Consider the following 21,697-nt stretch of genomic DNA (forward strand, 5'->3'; position numbering starts at 1 on the left):
CTGGAAACACCGTGCGCTCCATAGCATAACACGGTGCCTGCCCGGTCTCTCTAGCCCAACGGTGAGCACAGGGAGTATGCGCAGGTTTCCTACCTGGCATAACTATTCTCCCTTTTAGCCCCCCCCAATATTTTTTTCCGGGGCCGTGCTGCCTCCTCATACATGTGCCTCTCCGCTTTAGCTGCCTCTATTTCCTCCTTGGGACGGCGATATTCTCCCGGCTGCTCCCAGGGTCCTTGACCGTCTAATTCCTCCTCCCATGTCCAAATCTCCAAATGATGCATTCTCTCCCATTGCAACTGCTCTTCACGATTAACAGGGAGAGTAGGCTCAGGTCTGTTTCCTGACTCAGCCACTCTCTCTCTGCGCTTTCCCCTGTTACCTTCAGTTTTCGCTCTGTATAGCAATGCTTTCCTTCTCGATTCCATACGTGTATAGCCCTCTTCGCATTGCTGTAGGGAATCCCAGGCGGGCTCCTGCACTCGCTCTGGGTCGGCCGCCCACCTGTCGATTTCTTCCCACGTCGTATAATCCCTGCTTCTGCCGTCCATAGCGTCCTCCTTTAGATCCTGCCAGTTCACACGCTGCTCGGTCTGTGAATGGTGGTGGGTGATTCTGTAATGAACTTTGTCTGTTGTTTGTAGAGAGTCAGACCGAAATGCAGCGTGTAGGTTACTCATGACTTTTAATGAAGAATAATGCGGTACATGAAATAACTGAAAAATACAAAAACAACAAACGAGTGAAACTAATACAGCCTATCTGGTGACTAACACTAAGACAGGTACAATCACCCACGAAATACAACGCGCACTCAGGCTGCCTAAATACGGTTCCCAATCCGAGACAACGAGAATCAGCTGACTCCAATTAGGAATCGCCTCAGGCAGCCAAGCCTAACTAGACACACCCCTAATAATACACACTCCCAATTAATACAAACCCCAATACGAAATACAACATATAAACCCATGTCACACCCTGGCCTACCCAAACAATTAACAAAACACAAGATACAATGACCAAGGCGTGACAACCGGAGGTGTCCAGTCAGAGCTGCTATACTAAAGCTGTCCAATAATGCAATAAACACTGGTTAAATTTCACCATTTGTTACTTTAATTAAAAAGCTGTGATTAAAGTACTAACACAAAGCAAAAGATCTTCAGACATAGTATTCATTTTTGGTATTTAATGAGTAACAACATCCATAACATACAGTAAACATAAAATATCTCTATAAAATATATTGGAATGCCTCTTCTTGTAGACATGTCGGTCTTTGTTTCTTTGTTTTAATAATCACTGCAAGGATTGGAACCCTTACAATGTAATAGGATACATATGCATCCAATCAGATAACACGATGACTCATGGCAACGTATCAAAATAAATATGTTTTCTACCACAGACAGAAATAGCATTGTACACATAAATGTTTAGGACATATCCAACTAGGGATAGTGGTTTGACATCTGTTCAATATTTGAATAGTATCATTCATTTTTGTTGGATATCCGGATATTGAAAATACTTGTGTTTTTTTAACTTAAGGACTCTAGTCAATCAGTTCCGCTTTAGCCAACATCGGCATAGTGGTTGTCTGAGGTGGAACTGGAATGTAGACTAGCAGAAAAATAAGTGAAACTTGACAAATTATCCAATGGATTATGATAATTTGCTTGTAAAAAAAAGGGGAGATGCAAAAACATTAATTTAAATTTAATTTGCTCCATGGCAAGGTGGCCAAGTGTAGGGTCGTCACTAGTTAACACAGCCACAATGTCATGAACCCCGTCTACTTCTACATTTTCACATCTTAAAATTAGATTTTTAACCTAACTCTCACCTTAACCCTAACATTAACCACACTACTAACCTTAGCCTAACCCTAACCTGAAATGAAGACCAAAAAGCACATTTTTGTTTTCACAAATCTGTATAATATAGACCATTTTGACTTTGTGGCTGTTTTATCTAGTAGAAACCCATGTTTTTGCTACAGAGAAAAGCTGTCAGGCTCTCAGATGACTTGCGAATAGGAAGAACTTTACAGCAGGTGTTTCTGATTAATTAACATTGCCATGTTGGTGGGTGGTAACATTTAAATCAAACCCAGCTCTGAAACAAAACATAGGCTGTAAAGAATTTGCACGTCATCCCATAAGAAAAAAGGCATAAGACTCACAGAAACGTCCGAAGTCACACATTCAGATTTGGCATTTCAAGCCCAAATATATCATAATGTACTATGACTAAAAAGATGAATTATTTACATCATTGTGCAACATCACGGGTAAGCTCTGGTCATTGTCTTTCAGCTCGAGAAGTTGATTTCTACTGTTGTGGGTGTTTAAAATAGACCTATACAGGAATGTATATTCACACAAGTATTCAAATACTAACATCCGTTCGGATATTTGAATATTTAAATAATCATGTTCATCGCTATATCCAACATCATAATTTGGCATGGAACACTGTGTGTCACACTGTTTGTACTGTGGCCCACAACATGAAGACAGACACACACGCGCACACAGACACATGCACGCCCACATACGAACACTGTCTCTCTCGCACTCACAGACATACATAGACACACACAGGATATATCCCAATAAAAGATTCAGAATGTAGTTCCTCTTTTTCGTATTGATAGACTGCAGCATTTATACACATCTGTCCAGCATTGTGGCTGTGGCTGCCTACACATGGATGCAGTAAAGCTGTGTTTGTTTATTGGTCATAAAGCCCTCACTGTCTGTGCTGTGGTGTGGTGTGTGTGCTGATGCAGCGTCCCTGATGCCATATGAAGCACACGTGTCTCACTATGATCTCTAATGCTAATATTAGCCATAACGTATTGTATAGTTACAGCTATGCTATATGTGGTGATAGAGATATCGAGGCTGTGTCAACACTCCTACCTAGCTTCCTTTCCTTGTCGCCTCTCCTTAAATGATCACTGTTCTGAAAACTCAACATTTTCTGAGACAATACCAGGACCTCTCTGGTCATTCTAGGTCAGGGGTCACAGAAGGAGGGAGAAGAGGAACGGGAGCTGGTTCAAAGTATTATGAGATTGAAGTAGACAGCAGGACTGGTGTCACGGAGGAAGGGACTCTCATTTACAACGAGGCAGCTTTATGAACACATAGACATTACTGAAATGGACTTCTGAATCCACAACACAATGATTTAAAAACATACAAATTTGGAAAGTTGAAGCATACCATAAATATGTTATAATATGTACAAAAATATATCTTAAGTTGAACAATAACAATCTCATAATGATAATATATGTACAGTATTTCAATGCCCTTCTAACTATTTACAAAGTGGACTTTAAGGTCCACACACCACGTACGCACACACACACACACACACACACACACACACACACACACACACACACACACACACACACACACACACACACACACACACACACACACACACACACACACACACACACACACACACACACACACACACACACACACACACACCTCTAGCAGTTAAAAAAATAATGCAGCTATTGGGTGAACTCTATATGCAATCATTGCTGCAGCTCGAATACAGGCAATGCTAGGACAGAACGTTCTGTGAGCTTGTGTGGCCTACCACTTCTCGGCTAAGCCGTTGTTGCTCCTACACGTTTCCACTTCACAATAACAGCACTTACACTTTCCCGGGGCAGCTCTATTAGGGCAGAAATTTGACTAACTTACTTGTTGGAAAGGATGGCACCCTAAGACAGTGCCACATTGAAAGTCACTGAGCTCTTCAGTAAGGCAATTGTACTGCCCATGTTTCTTTATGGAGATTGTATGGTTGTGTGCTTGATTTTATACACCTGTCAGCAACGGGTGTAGCTGAAATAGCCAAATCCACTCATTTGAAGGGGTGTCCACATACTTTTGTGTATATATAGTATATCTGATTAGCCAACGGTAGGCCTATAGGTGTACTTGATTTGATCTCCATGACCACTGGGTAGGCAGAGTTTGTACCTTAAATGATTAAAAATGAGAACACTTCGACTACCTGGGAAGCAGGGCAGCTGAATGAAGTGCACCTACCGCAAACAGAGCGAAACAATTAAGAACGCAAGGCTTTCTCGTTGGGCTTTTTACAGACATGTTTGGCGATCGACTAGGAAAGCATTGGAGATGGACCAGTTGGTGACCACTGATCTAGACTATGTTCTAAATGTCCTTGATGTGTTTTTGAGTTCCAGAGTGTGTTCTAGAGTTCAGTCTCTGATCTGTGGTGTGTTCTCCACAGCGACGGCAGAGTACTCTGTCTCAGAGACATGGGTCTGTTCTATGAGCCTGGCCAGGCCTGTACGTGTGGAGTACTTAAAGATGAAGGCCTTCATCAGGTCGTAGCGGTAGTTCCTGTTGAGGAAGTTGTAGAGGATGGGGTTGACGCAGCAGTGGAGCAGGGACAGACACTGGGTGAGGTGCAGCGCCACGTAGAGGGCGTTCTCCAGCCCACAGCTCAGAGGAACCAGGCCCAGCAGGGAGAGGGCATCGGCCAGGAGCACCCCGTGGTAGGGCCCCCAGCAGCCGAGGAACACCACTATGTAGGCCAGGATCACCCTGCGGCTCACGCGACGCTCCTGCTCCACTGCCGAGGAGGAAGAGGAGGAGGAGGAGAGTGCTTTGGCCAAGAGGGCATAGGCCAGAGCGATGACAGGGAAGGGAATGATGAAGCCAAGCAGGATAAAGCTCAGCTGGACCCCTACCATCCACTCCCTAGGGTGTTCCTCTGGGTACACCGGCCTGCACAGCACTACTTCCCCTTGTGATGACCTCAGAGCCCGCAGGAAGTATGTGTCCGGCAAGGAAGCCACCAGAGCCAGGAGCCACACCCCCATACATACGCCGTGGCGAATCAGCTTCCGGCGCCGGCCCCCATCCTCACTGTCGACCGGCCGTGTCATGCTCATGTAGCGGTCGACACTCATGCAGGCCAGGAAGAAGATGGAGCTGAAGAGGTTAACGGAGAAGAGCAGGTGGGTGAGCTTACATGCCAACTCGCTGAAGGGCCAGTGGCTGTGCTGTGCCAGGGAGCTCACCCACACGGGCAACGTGATGCACACGCACAGGTCAGCCACCGCCAGATGGGCGATGTAAAGGTGGGTCTCGTGGCGAGGGGAGGTGGTGCGCTGGGCGCGGATGTTGATCCAGAGGACGAGGCTGTTGGCGGCCAAACCGACCACGAAGATGAAGACATAGAGGATGCACATGGAGTGGAGCAGGGCGCTGCGGTCGAAGGCTGTGGGACAGCCACCCATCTCCACGCGCGTCCCGTTCTCCAGGAGGCCTGTGAGGTTCAGGTCCTCCCACGTGTCGAACAGCTCATCCAGATCGAAGCTGTTCATCCTTCTGCCGTTTTCTGGGAACGATCACGCACACCTCACTGATCTGGGATCTGAAGACAAGACAAGAAGACAGCAGCCCATCAGTCCTGATCTCAATCTGTCTGTTTGCCATGTCACAGTAAATGTTTGAACTATATTTAGAGAGCGCTGCCCTGAGTTCCTTTGACTTTTATTAACAAGATCTCAACCCATCAGTCCTGACCTCACTCCGTTCCTGGGGCAGAGCTAGATCAGAAAAGCAATTAACTTCTTCACAGAGCCCTGCATTCTACAGTATGTTATGAGATCTAATAAGCACCCAAATGAAATTAACACAAAAAAAACACATAACTTTTTATTATACGCCACCAGATCTGAAAAAAATCTAAATGTAGTTAACTCTTAAAACAATGCCTTATTAATTCATAATGGCTCTGTTGTTTTGGGATGATTGAGGAATGACTGCCAAAGCTATCTTTTGCCATCCAGTCAATATCTTTTGCACCAGCTATGTTGCAATTAGTCCTAAAAACACAACATCTAGATTAAGACAGGATCTCATCGCAAGAGGATCAAAGGACAGCTCTGTCATAACCACAACTATGCAATCTGAAAACATTTGAGACTAATCACATACAGTACACACACACACACGCAAAGGGATCCTACACACTCATGCAACATGAACACTTACACACACTGCTCAATATTTTATTTTATTACAGCACAACCTCTGACCTCTCTGTATGTCTGATTATGATTGGTCCTCTTACACTCAGGTATGATGTCTCTCTTCCCCTGACAGTCACAACATGACGGGAGGGATGTGAGGGATTGAAGAACAAACCCTAGACATGAAAACCATGAATAATATAACCTCTCCTTTTCCTCCTGATTGGCACATATGTCCACAGACTGAGACGTGGGGAGACATCAGAGCCGGGTTATCAGTGTTTGCCACTAGCGCTAGCTGTCGGCTATATCAACCGGTTACACACCAATTTCCAGCCAGGTACATTTTCCACTTATACTGAACAAAAATATAAACGCAATATGCAACAATTTCAAAGATTTTATTGAGTTACAGTTCATATAAGGAAATCAGTCAATTGAAATAAATAAATTAGGCCCTAGTATATGGATTTCACATGACTGGGCAGGGGTTCAGTCATAGGTGGGCCTGGGAGGACATAGGCCCAACCACTTGGCAGCCAGGCCCACCCACTGGGGAGCCATAATTGTGGCAATTCAAATCTTGCTATAAAATACTTTAATCTCAAGAGAGGACAGGTTAATTGTTTAAAAAAGGTTGATGTTTTCTTACCTAGAAAATAGTCCTGATCATATAAGCCTAGAAGATATACCAAAAAAACAAACAATACACTGAATGAATACATTTTCAGGATCCTGGCTGGCTACTTTTTCTATTTGGCTGGCTACTCTGTGTGCTTCTGGAAAACACTGGGTCGCCAGGGGGTTGAACTACTTTAGACCCGGTCCAGCCACGGTCAAAGACAATCAGCGCCGCTGGGCGATACAGCGTGTTAAAGTGCATTGAAACGTGACCGCTTCGAGCAGCTGGGTGTGTGAGAGCTATGTGAGAGTGTGTGACCGCAGAATACCACGTTGCCCACGCCAAGCTGTCTGCGATATCTGTGACTGAGTGTGTTAGTGCATGTACCTGGAGCAGTGGCCAATAGACATGTGTCTTTTGTGTTGGGCTGCCTGTGGTTTCAGCTCATTCTTTCAGCGATCGTGGCGCTATTCAATCGATAGCCCCTTTCATTGCTATTTGGCACTTGACCCCTTCACCTCTGGCACACAACCTCAAATCAAATCATTTGCATTGGTCACATACACATGGTTAGCAGATGTTATTGCGAGCGTAGTGAAATGCTTGTGTTTCTAGTTCCGACAGTGCAGCAGTATCTAACATGTAATCTAACAATTCCAAAACAACTACCAAATACACACAAATCTAAGTAAATTAATGGAATAAGAACATGTACATATAAATATATGGATGAGCAATGGCAGAGCAGCATAGAGAAGATGCAATAGATGGTATAAAATATAGTATATACATATGAGATGAGTAATGCAAGACATGTAAACATTATTAAAGTGGCATTATTAAAGTGACTAGTGATCCAGTTATTAAAGTGGCTAATGATTTCAAGTCTGTATGTGGGCAGCAGCCTCTCTGTGTTAGTGATGGCTGTTTAACAGTCTGATGGCCTTGAGATAGAAGCTGTTTTTCAGTCTCTCGGTCTCAGCTTTGATGCACCTGTACTGACCTCGCCTTCTGGATGGTATAGCGGGGTGAACAGGCAGTGGCTCGGGTGGTTGTTGTCCTTGATGATCTTTCTGGCCTTCCTTTGACATCGGGTGCTGTAGGTGTCCTGGATAGCAGGTAGTTTGCCCCCAGTGATGCTTTGTGCAGATTGCACCACCCTCTGGAGAGCCTTGCAGTTGTGGGCGGTGCAGTTGCCGTACCAGGTGGTGATATAGTCCGACAGGATGCTCTCAACTGTGCATCTGTAAAGGTTTGTGAGGGTTTTAGGTGACAAGCCAAATTTCTTCAGCCTCCCGAGGTTGAAGAGGCACTATCGCGCCTTCTTCTCCACACTGTCTGTGCGGGTGGGCCATTTCAGTTTGTCCATGATGTGTACGCCAAGGAACTTAGCTTTCCACCTTCTCCACTGCTGTCCTGTTGATGTGGATAGGGGGGTGCTCCCTCAGCTGTTTCCTTAAGTTCACGATAATCTCCTTTGTTTTGTTGACGCTGAGTGAGAGGTTGTTTTCCTGGCACCACACTCCGAGTGCCCTCACCTCCTACCTGTAGGCTGTCTCGTCATTGTTGTTAATCAAGCCTACCACTGTTATGTTATCTGCAAACGTAACGATTGAGTTGGAGGCGTGTATGGCCACGCAGTCATGGGTGAATAGGGAGTACAGGAGGGGGCTGAGCACGCACCCTTGTGGAGCCGCAGTGTTGAGGATTGGTGAATTGGAGATGTTGTTTTCTACCTTCACCACCTGGGGGTGGCCCGTCAGGATGTCCAGGACCCAATTACACAGGGCGGGGTTGAGACCCAGGGCCTCAAGCTTAACAATGAGCTTGGAGGGTACTATGGTGTTGAATGCTGAGCTATAGTCAATGAAGAGCATTCTTACATAGGTATTCCTCTTGTCCATATGGAATAGGCCAGTGTACAGTGTGATGGAGATTGCATCGTCTGTGGACCTATTTGGGCGGTAAGCAAACTGAAGTGGGTCAGGTAAGGGTGACAGGTAAGGTGGAGGTGATATGATCCTTGACTAGTCTCTCAAAGCACTTCATGATGACAGAAGTGAGTGCTATGGAGCAATAGTCATTTAGTTCAGCTACCTTTGCTTTCTTGGGTATAGGAAAAATAGTGGCCATCTTGAAGCATGTGAAAACAGCAGACTGAGATAGGGAGAGATTGAATATGTCCGTAAACACACCAGCCAGCTAGTCTGCGCATGCTCGGAGGGCGCGGCTTGGGATGCCGTCTGGGCCAGCAGCCTTGTGAGGATTAACACGTTCAAATGTCTTACTCACGTCGGCCATGGAGGAGGAGAGCCTACAGTTCTTGGTAGCAGGCTGCGTCGGTGGCACTGTATTATCCTCAAAGCGGGCAAAGAAGGTGTTTAGTTTGTCTGGAAGCGAGACGTCGGTGTCCGTGACATCATGCCCTTTACTTCAATAGTTTTGTCATTCTCCCTAATAGCAGCAGCTGCACACTTTTCTCTTGCTCTTTCTCCTTCCTCCCCCTTTCATCTGCCCCCCAAAGCAAAAGGGGAATATTCAGATCACAAACGTTTAGTTTCGCCACACTGCAAACACCCAATGAGGCTGAGCTGGTTACAACATAGATAGACTACGTACCATGAGGGCCTAAAATTAACACCTGCCACATGCGGATAGATTTTAGCACTGGCATTGCGAGCATTTCACTCACATTATTTTGTGAATAAAAATAGTCAAGTGTGATCACATGTATAGTCAAGTAAGATCACATTTACAGTTAAAGAAATGCCTCAGTAGCTGTTTTTAAAGTATTTCTGCCGTTTTGTTTCATAGCTGATATATGAATCGCACTACAACTGGCGGCTGTGAACATGTGAAGAGCTGATTGAAAGATTTTTAGAAGCGCTGTGCACAGGCATAACAGTTGGTCTAATTGACTTGAAACAAAAGTCTATAGAAGTGAGATTTTGTCCTTGTGTTTCTTGGCTATTTACATTGTTTTGTTGACAAGCTAGCTGGTTTTTCTAGGTTTGAGATTCAACTGCTACGGATGAGAAGACAATGCCTCTATTCTAGTCAGACTCGATCTCACAAGTGCAAACATGACTCAAATCGTGCTACCACGGTAACCTCCCGCAGTTAAGGGGGCAGGTGAACATGTTGGTCTCATCTGTGATTAAAAAATATGTATAGTATTTCACCTTTATTTAACCAGGTAGGCCAGTTGAGAACAAGTTCTCATTTACAACTATGACCTGGCCAAGATAAAGCAAAGCAGTGCGACAAACAACAACACAGAGTTACATTAAACAAATATATTTTCTATGATATTTTGGTTAAAAAAAGTTTAATGAAATGAAACAATATACCACATTACTTCTTACTAGTAACACAGTTCTTGTTCTAGAAACATTACAAAGCATGATCATCAGTTTGTGTTTCGTTTGTGTCATTTTTAAATCTAACTGACACGGTAAGTAAGGCCAAAAAGTTAATGTTATGCCCTGCATCAAAGCCAATATATATGAACTAGAGCATTATATTATTATATTTGGCACCACTGTAAGGGTGGCTGTATCTTATTATCGCTGATGATTACACATTAGGCAAGCAGCATGCAGCATGCAGGGCCAATGATGCATTACAATACAAGACAAAAAGGGAGCAATGAAAGCTGTTTACCTGTGTTAACCCAAGACCAGAGAATGCTGAAGGTGCGACAATAAAAGATTGACGGTCTCTCTTGCTGGAAGAGTTCTCTCCTGTTGGTTTAGGCTTTTGTGTTGTAAAAGAAAGGACTCATAGGAGAGGGATCATGGGAGGGCCCACAAACATCCATATACACTAAATTACTCAAAGTATGTGGATATCTGCTCGTCGAACATCTCATTGCAAAATAATGTCCATTAATATGGAGTTGGTCCCCTCTTTGCTGCTTCCATTCAGCCACAAGAGCATTAGTGAAGTTAGTCACTGATGTTGAGCGAATAGGACTGTCTCGCAGTCAGCGTTCCATATTGATCCCAAAGGTGTTCGATGGGGTTGAGGACAGGGCTCTGTGCAGGCCAGCGAGCTATACACCCCTCCAGCCGACACTTGGCATTGTGCATGGTGATCTTAGGCTTGTTTGCGGCTGCTCGGCCATGGACACCCAACTCATGAGACTGCCGACGAACAATTATTGTGCTGGCGTTGCTTTCAGAGGAAAACTGGAACTCGGTAGTGAGTGTTGCAATCGAGGACAGGTGATTTTTACACCCTACGCACTTCAGCACTCAGGGGTCCCGTTCTGTGAGCTTATGTGGCCTACCACTTCGCGGCTGAGCTGTTGTTGCTCCTAGAGATTTCCACTTCACAATAACAGCACATAGAGATGACCGCGGCAGCTCTAGCGAGGCAGAAATTTGACGAACTGGCTTGTTGAAAAGGTGGCATCCTATAGAGGTGCCACGTTGAAAGTCACTGAGCTCTTCAGTAAGGCCATTCAATGTTTGTCTGTGGAGATTGCATGGCGGTGTGTTCAATTTTATACACCTGTCAGCCACAGGTGTGGCTAAAATAGCTGAATCCACTAATTTGAAGGGGTGTCCACATACTTTGTATATATAGTGTAGCTGCTAAAGTAAAATAAGATGAGGAAGAGGAACTCTTTAGTTTTAGTTATATATTTGCTATATTGGGAACCTTTTGTACCCAAGCATCTCAAATCGAATCACATTTTTTACCTTTTTACCTTTTTACTATGCTAATAGATTACCCATGTGTCACAATTATTATTTTATAAATGCCTTATAATTCTATCAGAAAATAATTGTTCATAGGCAAGGGAACTACTACATTTTAATCAGTGAGACACACACACACTTATGTGAGACACACACACACTTATGTTGGGTAAAACACAAAATTGTATTGGGTAATTCCATGACATGAGTCCCTTCTGTAGCTCAGTTGGTAGAGCATGGCGCTTGTAACGCCAGGGTAGTGGGTTCGATTCCCGGGACCACCCATACGTAGAATGTATGCACACATGACTGTAAGTCGCTTTGGATAAAAGCGTCTGCTAAATGGCATATATTATTATTTATTATTATATATTTGAGGGTAGTGTAACTTGGTGGATTTAAAAAAAAATCATAAGAAACATGTTTTCCCATCTCACATCCCATCCCACCAAGAGGTTAAATAAATAAAAAAGGACTATAACACATGCCTATTAATTGCCAAATAAAGTAATAGGGTTGACTGTAACAGGGTTGGAGTTTTCATCTTAAATCAGCCATAAATCCCTTTAGGCATTTTCACACTGCATTGTTCATAGGCCCAGGCTTAACCTGTACATATAAGCATTTGTTAAATTTTAGCCCTGGGCTAAGGAATCACACTTGTATACCAAAGTCCTGGGCTAACAGACGAACACACATGCAACCAACATTCTATCTCTACCAAGCGACCAATGTTATAAGCATTAAGGCATTTATTAACACATTATTTCCTCTTGCTTCTAGACTTCAATTTCCAACAGCGATGGTTTGTATAAACCTTCCTGTCTGCCTGTCAGACCTCGGAAACAATGTTTCGCTTTTGAAATATGATGTTGCCCCTGTACAGAGAATGCTGTGCATGAACGAGACATGAACTTTTCAGATCTATGCGAAACAATATTATGATAATGGTTTGCTAGCATATATCCAATTAAATATCAATAGAAAAAAAAATGAAAACTGATGACAATTGAGAGTTTTCTGCCCGTTCAGCTTTAGAGTTTGTTGAGCAGTTGGCTAGAAAAATGAGAAGACATCAGGAGGCCTGCATAGCAACCGTTTTGTTAACCATAGCAACAAATGTTTTGCATGGACGAAAGTATTTTGTTTTTTTGTCAAGTTTTTGTCAGACGGAAGGATGAAATCGTATACATTGACTTATTAAAATAGTGTGAGGAGCGCATCACAGGATGTGCAAATTAAGTGCAGCTTTTGTAATTGGACAGAACATTTTATGTGTTTATGATTGGACAGAGAACATTTTATGTGTTTGTGATTAGACAGAGAACATTTTATGTGTTTGTGATTAGACAGAGAACATTTTATGTGTTTGTGATTAGACAGAGAACATTTTATGTGTTTGTGATTAGACAGAGAACATTTTATGTGTTTGTGATTAGACAGAGAACATTTTATGTGTTTGTGATTGGACAGAGAACATTTTATGTGTTTGTGATTAGACAGAGAACATTTTATGTTTTTGTGATTAGACAGAGAACATTTTATGTGTTTGTGATTAGACAGAGAACAGTTTATGTGTTTGTGATTAGACAGAGAACATTTTATGTGTTTGTGATTGGACAGAGAACATTTTATGTGTTTGTGATTAGACAGAGAACATTTTATGTGTTTGTGATTAGACAGAGAACATTTTATGTGTTTGTGATTGGACAGAGAACATTCTATGTGTTTGTGATTAGACAGAGAACATTTTATGTGTTTGTGATTAGACAGAGAACATTTTATGTGTTTGTGATTAGACAGAGAACATTTTATGTGTTTGTGATTGGACAGAGAACATTGTATGTGTTTGTGATTGGACAGAGAACATTGTATGTGTTTGTGATTGGACAGAGAACATTGTATGTGTTTGTGATTGGACAGAGAACATTGTATGTGTTTATGATTGGACAGAGAACATTGTATGTGTTTGTGATTAGACAGAGAACATTTTATGTGTTTGTGATTAGACAGAAAACAGTTTATGTGTTTGTGATTAGACAGAGAACATTTTATGTGTTTGTGATTGGACAGAGAACATTTTATGTGTTTGTGATTAGACAGAGAACATTTTATGTGTTTGTGATTAGACAGAGAACATTTTATGTGTTTGTGATTAGACAGAGAACATTTTATGTGTTTGTGATTGGACAGAGAACATTCTATGTGTTTGTGATTAGACAGAGAACATTTTATGTGTTTGTGATTAGACAGAGAACATTTTATGTGTTTGTGATTAGACAGAGAACATTTTATGTGTTTGTGATTGGACAGAGAACATTTTATGTGTTTGTGATTGGACAGAGAACATTGTATGTGTTTGTGATTGGACAGAGAACATTGTATGTGTTTGTGATTGGACAGAGAACATTGTATGTGTTTATGATTGGACAGAGAACATTGTATGTGTTTGTGATTAGACAGAGAACATTGTATGTGTTTGTGATTAGACAGAGAACATTGTATGTGTTTGTGATTGGACAGAGAACATTGTATGTGTTTGTGATTGGACAGAGAACATTTTATGTGTTTGTGATTGGACAGAGAACATTTTATGTGTTTGTGATTGGACAGAGAACATTGTATGTGTTTGTGATTAGACAGAGAACATTGTATGTGTTTGTGATTAGACAGAGAACATTGTATGTGTTGTTCTTGACCGCGTTTCACACGGGCTGCTTTGGCACCGTGCTTCTGGGCGAGGGTTGGTGCTATCCCACAATAGAATGTGCAAGTGTGAACACTTGCATTAGCCACGGAATAAAATCTCCGTTAGTCCAGGGCTGGTGAGGCTCTTAGTCTTGGGCTAAGGTATTATGTGAACGTGCCCCTTGTGACTAGGGGAATGGAAGCTTGTGTGCAACAGCCAGCAGTAATTGAATGCAAGGCTCACAATGTTTTTTTCTTGTTCAAACATTTATAGCCCGTCATTCTATGGGTAACAGGGTTGACATATTATGCTTAACCCACTCAGTTTTCCACCACAAAACACCAGAAAATGTCAAAAAAGAGTTGAACCAGTTCACCTGCTTTTACATTTGATTAACAGAAGTTCAATGCTTCTTTAGATTTGTTATTTTAAGCGTTAGTGTCATCATATTAAAATGAGAGTTCAGTTCACATAATAAGATGTTACGATTTTGCAAAACGTACAATATGTAACAAATTTGCGAAACATACAATGTTATAAATTTGCATACCATATGATATGTTCCGAATTCTAGCTAGGTGGCTAACGGTAGCTAGGAATTAAGGTTCAATTTAGGAGTTGTCCGTGATGAGAGTTGAACTCGCAACCTTTGGGTTGCTAGACATTTGCGTTATACACCTACCCATACAATCCGACCAACCACCCTACTTTTGATTTTGCCTTAAATAACCATCTGTTTTATGTAACCATAACAAACGTAACATATCATGAGGGTTGGGTAGGTTACTTTCTAAATGTAATCTGTTGCTGTTCCTAGTTGCCTGTCCAAAATTGTAATAAGTAACGTGATTTTGGGATTACCCAAACTCAGTAACTTAATCTGATTACATTCCGTTACTTTAGATTACTTTTCCCCTTAAGAGGCATTAGAAGAAGACACAAATGTATGTTACTAATTGAACGACATCTATTGCAGGATAAATCAATGTTAAAGTTTACATAGCTGGCCATATATGGATGATTCATTTTACTTTATGGGTTGATTATGTTGGCTTCTTCTAACCCATCGCTTTTTACTACATATAATAATTTGATTAAAATATATCTTTACATTAAAAACCAGTCTATCAGAATTCCAGTCCTTCGTATAAATGTTATATCCCTTGATCTTCAATAATAGGACTTGGACATAAGGAAGTATAGATTAGCCTAATAGTTTTACCTGAGTATGACCTCAAAACTAAGGATTTATGAGCCAGCCCTACTCTGTTGTTTATGATTTTGTTGTCATGGAGGACTGATTGGGGTCATTGAATCGAGTTGAAAAATGAATGCTGTGCTCATGGAGTGGCATGCTTTGAGCACCACTGAAAAGTGCTATTTACATGTGAAAAATGAATGCCATATGCTACATTTGCTATAGACCTATTGTTAATATTTTTGTTGGTGACACTTTGATATCTTGATAATATGCAGCTGTTTAAAGGGCAAATCCACAGATAAAACAATAACAAAACAGTTACCCCACCTTTGTTTTGATAAAGAACTGAGGGATGGGCCTGGAGAAATGTAACCACTCTCAGATTAATAGTCAGAGCTATGGATGCAAGGACTGACCATCCATGATATCAAAATGATTAATTTAACCATGTATATGGTGTTTGTTTACATTTGCAATGTTTACAAACATTGGAGAAAAACGAGTTTATATTTTGGGTTCTCATGGAGTGTGACAGTTGAACTAAGCTCATGAGACATTTCTAAGTTATATTCTTCAGCAATCAATGGATATTTATTACTCCAAAAATGGATGTAGCAACTAATGTGTCCATTAGTCCTATGGATGTATTTATTTGATCAGCATGAATTAGATGGAGCAATAAAATCCCCACTTTTATTCCACAGGCTTGGATCAGCACTATGCAGCTGTTATAAGAGCGCATTTTTCATTGGCTGTCCACTGATTTCAAAAACCATGATTGATAGGCACCTTAAACTTCTTGAATTCAACGACTATTGGTTTCAAATACTCATTTAGATTTGTGAACAGCTATCCACAACAACCACAGTCCGTAAATCGCAAATAGCTAAATGAGAGCGCAGCAATGATTTACATCAATGCGCTATGTAGATATCAATAATAAGTGATCTCTGTATCGCCGTAGACTACACCACAGCTGTCACCCACCTCCAAGCGTTTATTCAAATTGGATCATCTTTGAATGCCAACAGCAGTCGCATCATTGGAAGACATACCTTGGACTGTAGCCTACAAAAGCCTATTCCTGCTATTTTCCCGCGATCCATCAAACACATTTGGTGTGTCATCAATAGTGGTCTCTGAATTGCGGTCAGACTCGCTCAGGCGGAACAAACTTAAATTTGCGCTTTTTTTCAATGATGATTTGAATGTCTTTCAGAAAACAGAGAAGTGTCAAATGTTTTTTTTTCTCGCAAACATTCTTTCTGAATTTAAAAGTAATCCTCGAAGTAATAATCTAGTTTTTCGAACGTATCTGTAATCTGATTAAAATATTTTTGTTGGTAACGTACCCGATTACAGTAAAAAATGTGTTGCTAATTTTTGTAATCCCTTAGATGTAATCCGTTACTCCCAAACCCTTCATATCATACTAAAGGGTGTGTCTCGGATTTACGTACAGAATAAGACAAAATGCACTGAGACCAGTTGGCAAAATGAGTGACAGTTTTAAATGAATCATTAACTGCATGAAAAAAAATAATAATCTTCAGAAATTACTTTGACAAAGCAAGAAATATTATTGGGCTTCAAAATAATTGGAGAAATGTTGGGGTTGAGTGGGTTAAAATCTTCTTAGAAGTCACCGAGGTTGCACAGAGTGAAAAATGTTGCACTTTATGAAGTCTGTTCATATTATAAATCTGATTTATAGAATTGTCCATGTATATTAACGGGCACTTCACATTTATAATATAATAATAATAATAATATGACAGGCTTTTAAAATGCAATATTGGTGCACAATTTCTACAAAATAAAATATTAACGGTTCGCAAAAGGGACTCATTTCGTGGAACGACACATTTACACACGATCTGAAGCCTATCTGAGTGCACATTCCATTCAGTCCCATTGTCTGTCCCATAAATCTGCCGTGACAACAAACCACAATCCTTATCAAATACCAGGGGACTCGGTGTAGTAAACTGGCGGCGCTCATTGAATGCGCTCAGCTAATCCGCGCGCCACGCTGCGAAAGAGGATGTCTCTATCTATGACTAGAATGACATGAACAGTTTCAGAGGCCAGTAGTCACATTAGGCTGATATGTTACCCAAAACTCCGCTGCAACAATACACCATTAGGCTAACAAATGCAGTGTTTGCTGAAACATAAAACTTGCGTATTGGGCATTTGGTTAAACAAAAAAGTGTTTCTGGAACCGACATTTTAGGAGTGCAGCTCTTTGGTCCACAGCCTCTTGTTATGGAGATGCTCCTGTCAAGTGGTTAGCAAAATAAACTAACATGTATGTAAAATGCCTTACTTGTAATTGAGAAAAAAATCCCTTACTTGTTGCCTCTTCGAAGAAATGGCACAGTGTCTCTAGTGCGAAGTGATGTCCAGTTATGTTATGCTTTGTCCGAGATGGGGAGAGATGGTGGTTGTGAGCTCTCCGATATCTGGCTTGACTGAGTGGCTGAGTGTCCGGTCTCCTCCCAGCGATAGTGAACCTGGCCTCATACCTCCCACTGCACTTATTAATATACTGCGTAGTGAGTGATACGCCTTTCAAGGCAAGTCAACACATTCATTGATGTTTCTTACAAGAGTGAAAAAGGCGTCAGATTTCCTTCCACTTTTACATCCCACAAACAATTGCCCAACAGACTGAAACACGTTTGTGCTTTGTACAAAGCTGGATTTTTGGTGTGCAGAAACTGCCAAAGAGATACGCTAATGGTATTCATATATCATCTGAGATATGTTTATGATAGAAATGTACACTTTTTGTGTGCACATTCCTTATTTCAAAATGTATAGCAACTAGACTGATTTTGTTGTCATTTTCATTCTTGTGGTTTGGGTGATAGACCCATCTAACTTCATATAACATGTATTGCATTTGCCAATTCAAGCTTGTGGTTGTACCTTATACCACGAATAGTGTATTTAAACTGTGTTATTCAGTTGTGAGTATGGAAATGTGTTCCCTTCCACACAAATAAAGTTCACAGTCCACACCCGTCTTCTCTCAGTTCCTCTCAACTGTTAGTGACTATTTATGAAACTGAGTTCAACAACATAAAGCTACCCATAGACTCACACCCACAGCCCTCCACTCACTCAGAGCAACCACAAGATCATCTCAACCCAGCCTCTCCAGACATGTGAGACCAAAACCACCCAATGATTAAAAGATGTACCAACTGAAAAAAATGTATTGCAATTATAAACTGTCTATTACTTTGTGGTCTGTCTGAAATCCTGAGCACAATGTCAAATGCAGTGGTTGTGGTATAGTCAAGAAACACTGGCAAAATCATGTGAAAAAATATCACAAAAATGTTGACTGAGACAAAAAGAGTTAAAGACAGAGTTAGATACAGAGAAGAAGTTAAGAGACAGAAAATAGTTAGAGACAGAGTTAGAGACAGAGTAAATAACAGAGACAGAGATAGAGAAGAAGTTAGAGACAGAGACAGTTAGAGACAGAGTTAGAGACAGAGTTAGAGACAGAGACAGAGTAAATAACAGAGACAGAGATAGAGAAGAAGTTAGAGACAGAGAAAGAGTTAGAGACAGAGACAGTTAGAGACAGAGTTAGAGACAGAGTAAATAACAGAGACAGAGATAGAGAATAAGTTAGAGACAGAGAAATAGTTAGAGACAGAGACAGTTAGAGACAGAGACAGTTAGAGACATAGTTAGAGACAGAGACAGAGTAAATAACAGAGACAGAGATAGAGAAGAAGTTAGAGACAGAGAAAGAGTTAGACAGAGACAGTTAGAGACAGAGTTAGAGACAGAGACAGAGTAAATAACAGAGACAGAGATAGAGAAGAAGTTAGAGACAGAGAAAGAGTTAGAGACAGAGTTAGAGACATTTACATTACATTTAAGTCATTTAGCAGACGCTCTTATCCAGAGCGACTTACAAATTGGTGCATTCACCTTATGACATCCAGTGGAACAGTCACTTTACAATAGTGCATCTAAATCTTAAAGGGGGGGAGGGAATACTTATCCTATCCTAGGTATTCCTTAAAGAGGTGGGGTTTCAGGTGTCTCCGGAAGGTGGTGATTGACTCCGCTGTCCTGGCGTCGTGAGGGAGTTTGTTCCACCATTGGGGGGCCAGAGCAGCGAACAGTTTTGACTGGGCTGAGCGGGAGCTGTACTTCCGCAGTGGTAGGGAGGCGAGCAGGCCAGAGGTGGATGAACGCAGTGCCCTTGTTTGGGTGTAGGGCCTGATCAGAGCCTGGAGGTACTGAGGTGCCGTTCCCCTCACAGCTCCGTAGGCAAGCACCATGGTCTTGTAGCGGATGCGAGCTTCAACTGGAAGCCAGTGGAGAGAACGGAGGAGCGGGGTGACGTGAGAGAACTTGGGAAGGTTGAACACCAGACGGGCTGCGGCGTTCTGGATGAGTTGAAGGGGTTTAATGGCACAGGCAGGGAGCCCAGCCAACAGCGAGTTGCAGTAATCCAGACGGGAGATGACAAGTGCCTGGATTAGGACCTGCGCCGCTTCCTGTGTGAGGCAGGGTCGTACTCTGCGGATGTTGTAGAGCATGAACCTACAGGAACGGGCCACCGCCTTGATGTTGGTTGAGAACGACAGGGTGTTGTTCAGGATCACACCAAGGTTCTTAGCGCTCTGGGAGGAGGACACAATGGAGTTGTCAACCGTGATGGCGAGATCATGGAACGGGCAGTCCTTCCCCGGGAGGAAGAGCAGCTCCGTCTTGCCGAGGTTCAGCTTGAGGTGGTGATCCGTCATCCACACTGATATGTCTGCCAGACATGCAGAGATGCGATTCGCCACCTGGTCGTCAGAAGGGGGAAAGGAGAAGATTAGTTGTGTGTCGTCTGCATAGCAATGATAGGAGAGACCATGTGAGGTTATGACAGAGCCAAGTGACTTGGTGTATAGCGAGAATAGGAGAGGGCCTAGAACAGAGCCCTGGGGACACCAGTGGTGAGAGCGCGTGGTGAGGAGACAGATTCTCGCCACGCCACCTGGTAGGAGCGACCTGTCAGGTAGGACGCAATCCAAGCGTGAGCCGCGCCGGAGATGCCCAACTCGGAGAGGGTGGAGAGGAGGATCTGATGGTTCACAGTATCGAAGGCAGCCGATAGATCTAGAAGGATGAGAGCAGAGGAGAGAGAGTTAGCTTTAGCAGTGCGGAGCGCCTCCGTGATACAGAGGAGAGCAGTCTCAGTTGAATGACTAGTCTTGAAACCTGACTGATTTGGATCAAGAAGGTCATTCAGAGAGAGATAGCGGGAGAGCTGGCCAAGGACGGCACGTTCAAGAGTTTTGGAGAGAAAAGAAAGAAGGGATACTGGTCTGTAATTGTTGACATCGGAGGGATCGAGTGTAGGTTTTTTCAGAAGGGGTGCAACTCTCGCTCTCTTGAAGACGGAAGGGACGTAGCCAGCGGTCAGTGATGAGTTGATGAGCGAGGTGAGGTAAGGGAGGAGGTCTCTGGAAATGGTCTGGAGAAGAGGGGAGGGGATAGGGTCAAGCGGGCAGGTTGTTGGGCAGCCGGCCGTCACAAGACGCGAGATTTCATCTGGAGAGAGAGGGGAGAAAGAGGTCAGAGCACAGGGTAGGGCAGTGTGAGCAGAACCAGCGGTGGATCGGATGTCGTCGACCTTCTTTTCAAAATGGTTGACGAAGTCGTCTGCAGAGAGGGAGGAGGGGGGGGTGAGGAGGATTCAGGAGGGAGGAGAAGGTGGCAAAGAGCTTCCTAGGGTTAGAGGCAGATGCTTGGAATTTAGCGTGGTAGAAAGTGGCTTTAGCAGCAGAGACAGAGGAGGAAAATGTAGAGAGGAGGGAGTGAAAGGATGCCAGGTCCGCAGGGAGGCGAGTTTTCCTCCATTTCCGCTCGGCTGCCCGGAGCCCTGTTCTGTGAGCTCGCAATGAGTCATCGAGCCACGGAGCGGGAGGGGAGGACCGAGCCGGCCTGGAGGATAGGGGACATAGAGAGTCAAAGGATGCAGAGAGGGAGGAGAGGAGGGTTGAGGAGGCAGAATCAGGAGATAGGTTGGAGAAGGTTTGAGCGGAGGGAAGAGATGATAGGATGGAAGAGGAGAGAGTAGCGGGGGAGAGAGAGCGAAGGTTGGGACGGCGCGATACCATCCGAGTAGGGGCAGTGTGGGAGGTGTTGGATGAGAGCGAGAGGGAAAAGGATACAAGGTAGTGGTCGGAGACTTGGAGGGGAGTTGCAATGAGGTTAGTGGAAGAACAGCATCTAGTAAAGATGAGGTCGAGCGTATTGCCTGCCTTGTGAGTAGGGGGAGGGTGAGAGGGTGAGGTCAAAAGAGGAGAGGAGTGGAAAGAAGGAGGCAGAGAGGAATGAGTCAAAGGTAGACGTGGGGAGGTTAAAGTCGCCCAGAACTGTGAGAGGTGAGCCGTCCTCAGGAAAG

The 21,697-nt window shown here is 43.0% G+C and overlaps 1 protein-coding gene across 2 annotated transcripts; it reads right to left on the reverse strand.

Annotated features, from left to right (window-relative positions):
- Window positions 1–1,041: 1,041 nt before the first annotated feature.
- On the reverse strand, window positions 1,042–17,759 carry LOC124042977 (atypical chemokine receptor 3-like). Of its 2 annotated transcripts, none has more exons than XM_046361141.1 (2): window positions 17,620–17,759; window positions 1,042–5,445 (listed from the first exon to the last, which is right to left on the reverse strand). In XM_046361141.1, the coding sequence occupies exon 2, from the start codon at window positions 5,393–5,395 to the stop codon at window positions 4,262–4,264; it is 1,134 nt and encodes a 377-aa protein (XP_046217097.1). In that variant the 5' UTR covers window positions 5,396–5,445; window positions 17,620–17,759; the 3' UTR covers window positions 1,042–4,261. The 2 variants fall into 2 exon arrangements, with proteins under 2 accessions (XP_046217097.1, XP_046217098.1); XM_046361142.1 differs by having other exon boundaries at window positions 17,594–17,759.
- Window positions 17,760–21,697: the final 3,938 nt, after the last annotated feature.

This window comes from Oncorhynchus gorbuscha, linkage group LG09, assembly GCF_021184085.1.
Source record: "Oncorhynchus gorbuscha isolate QuinsamMale2020 ecotype Even-year linkage group LG09, OgorEven_v1.0, whole genome shotgun sequence".
Lineage (NCBI taxonomy): Eukaryota > Metazoa > Chordata > Actinopteri > Salmoniformes > Salmonidae > Oncorhynchus > Oncorhynchus gorbuscha.

Bases quoted from the DNA above. Each gene is read 5' to 3' on its own strand.
- LOC124042977 (XM_046361141.1), bottom strand. From the start codon at position 5,395: ATGAACAGCTTCGATCTGGATGAGCTGTTCGACACGTGGGAGGACCTG.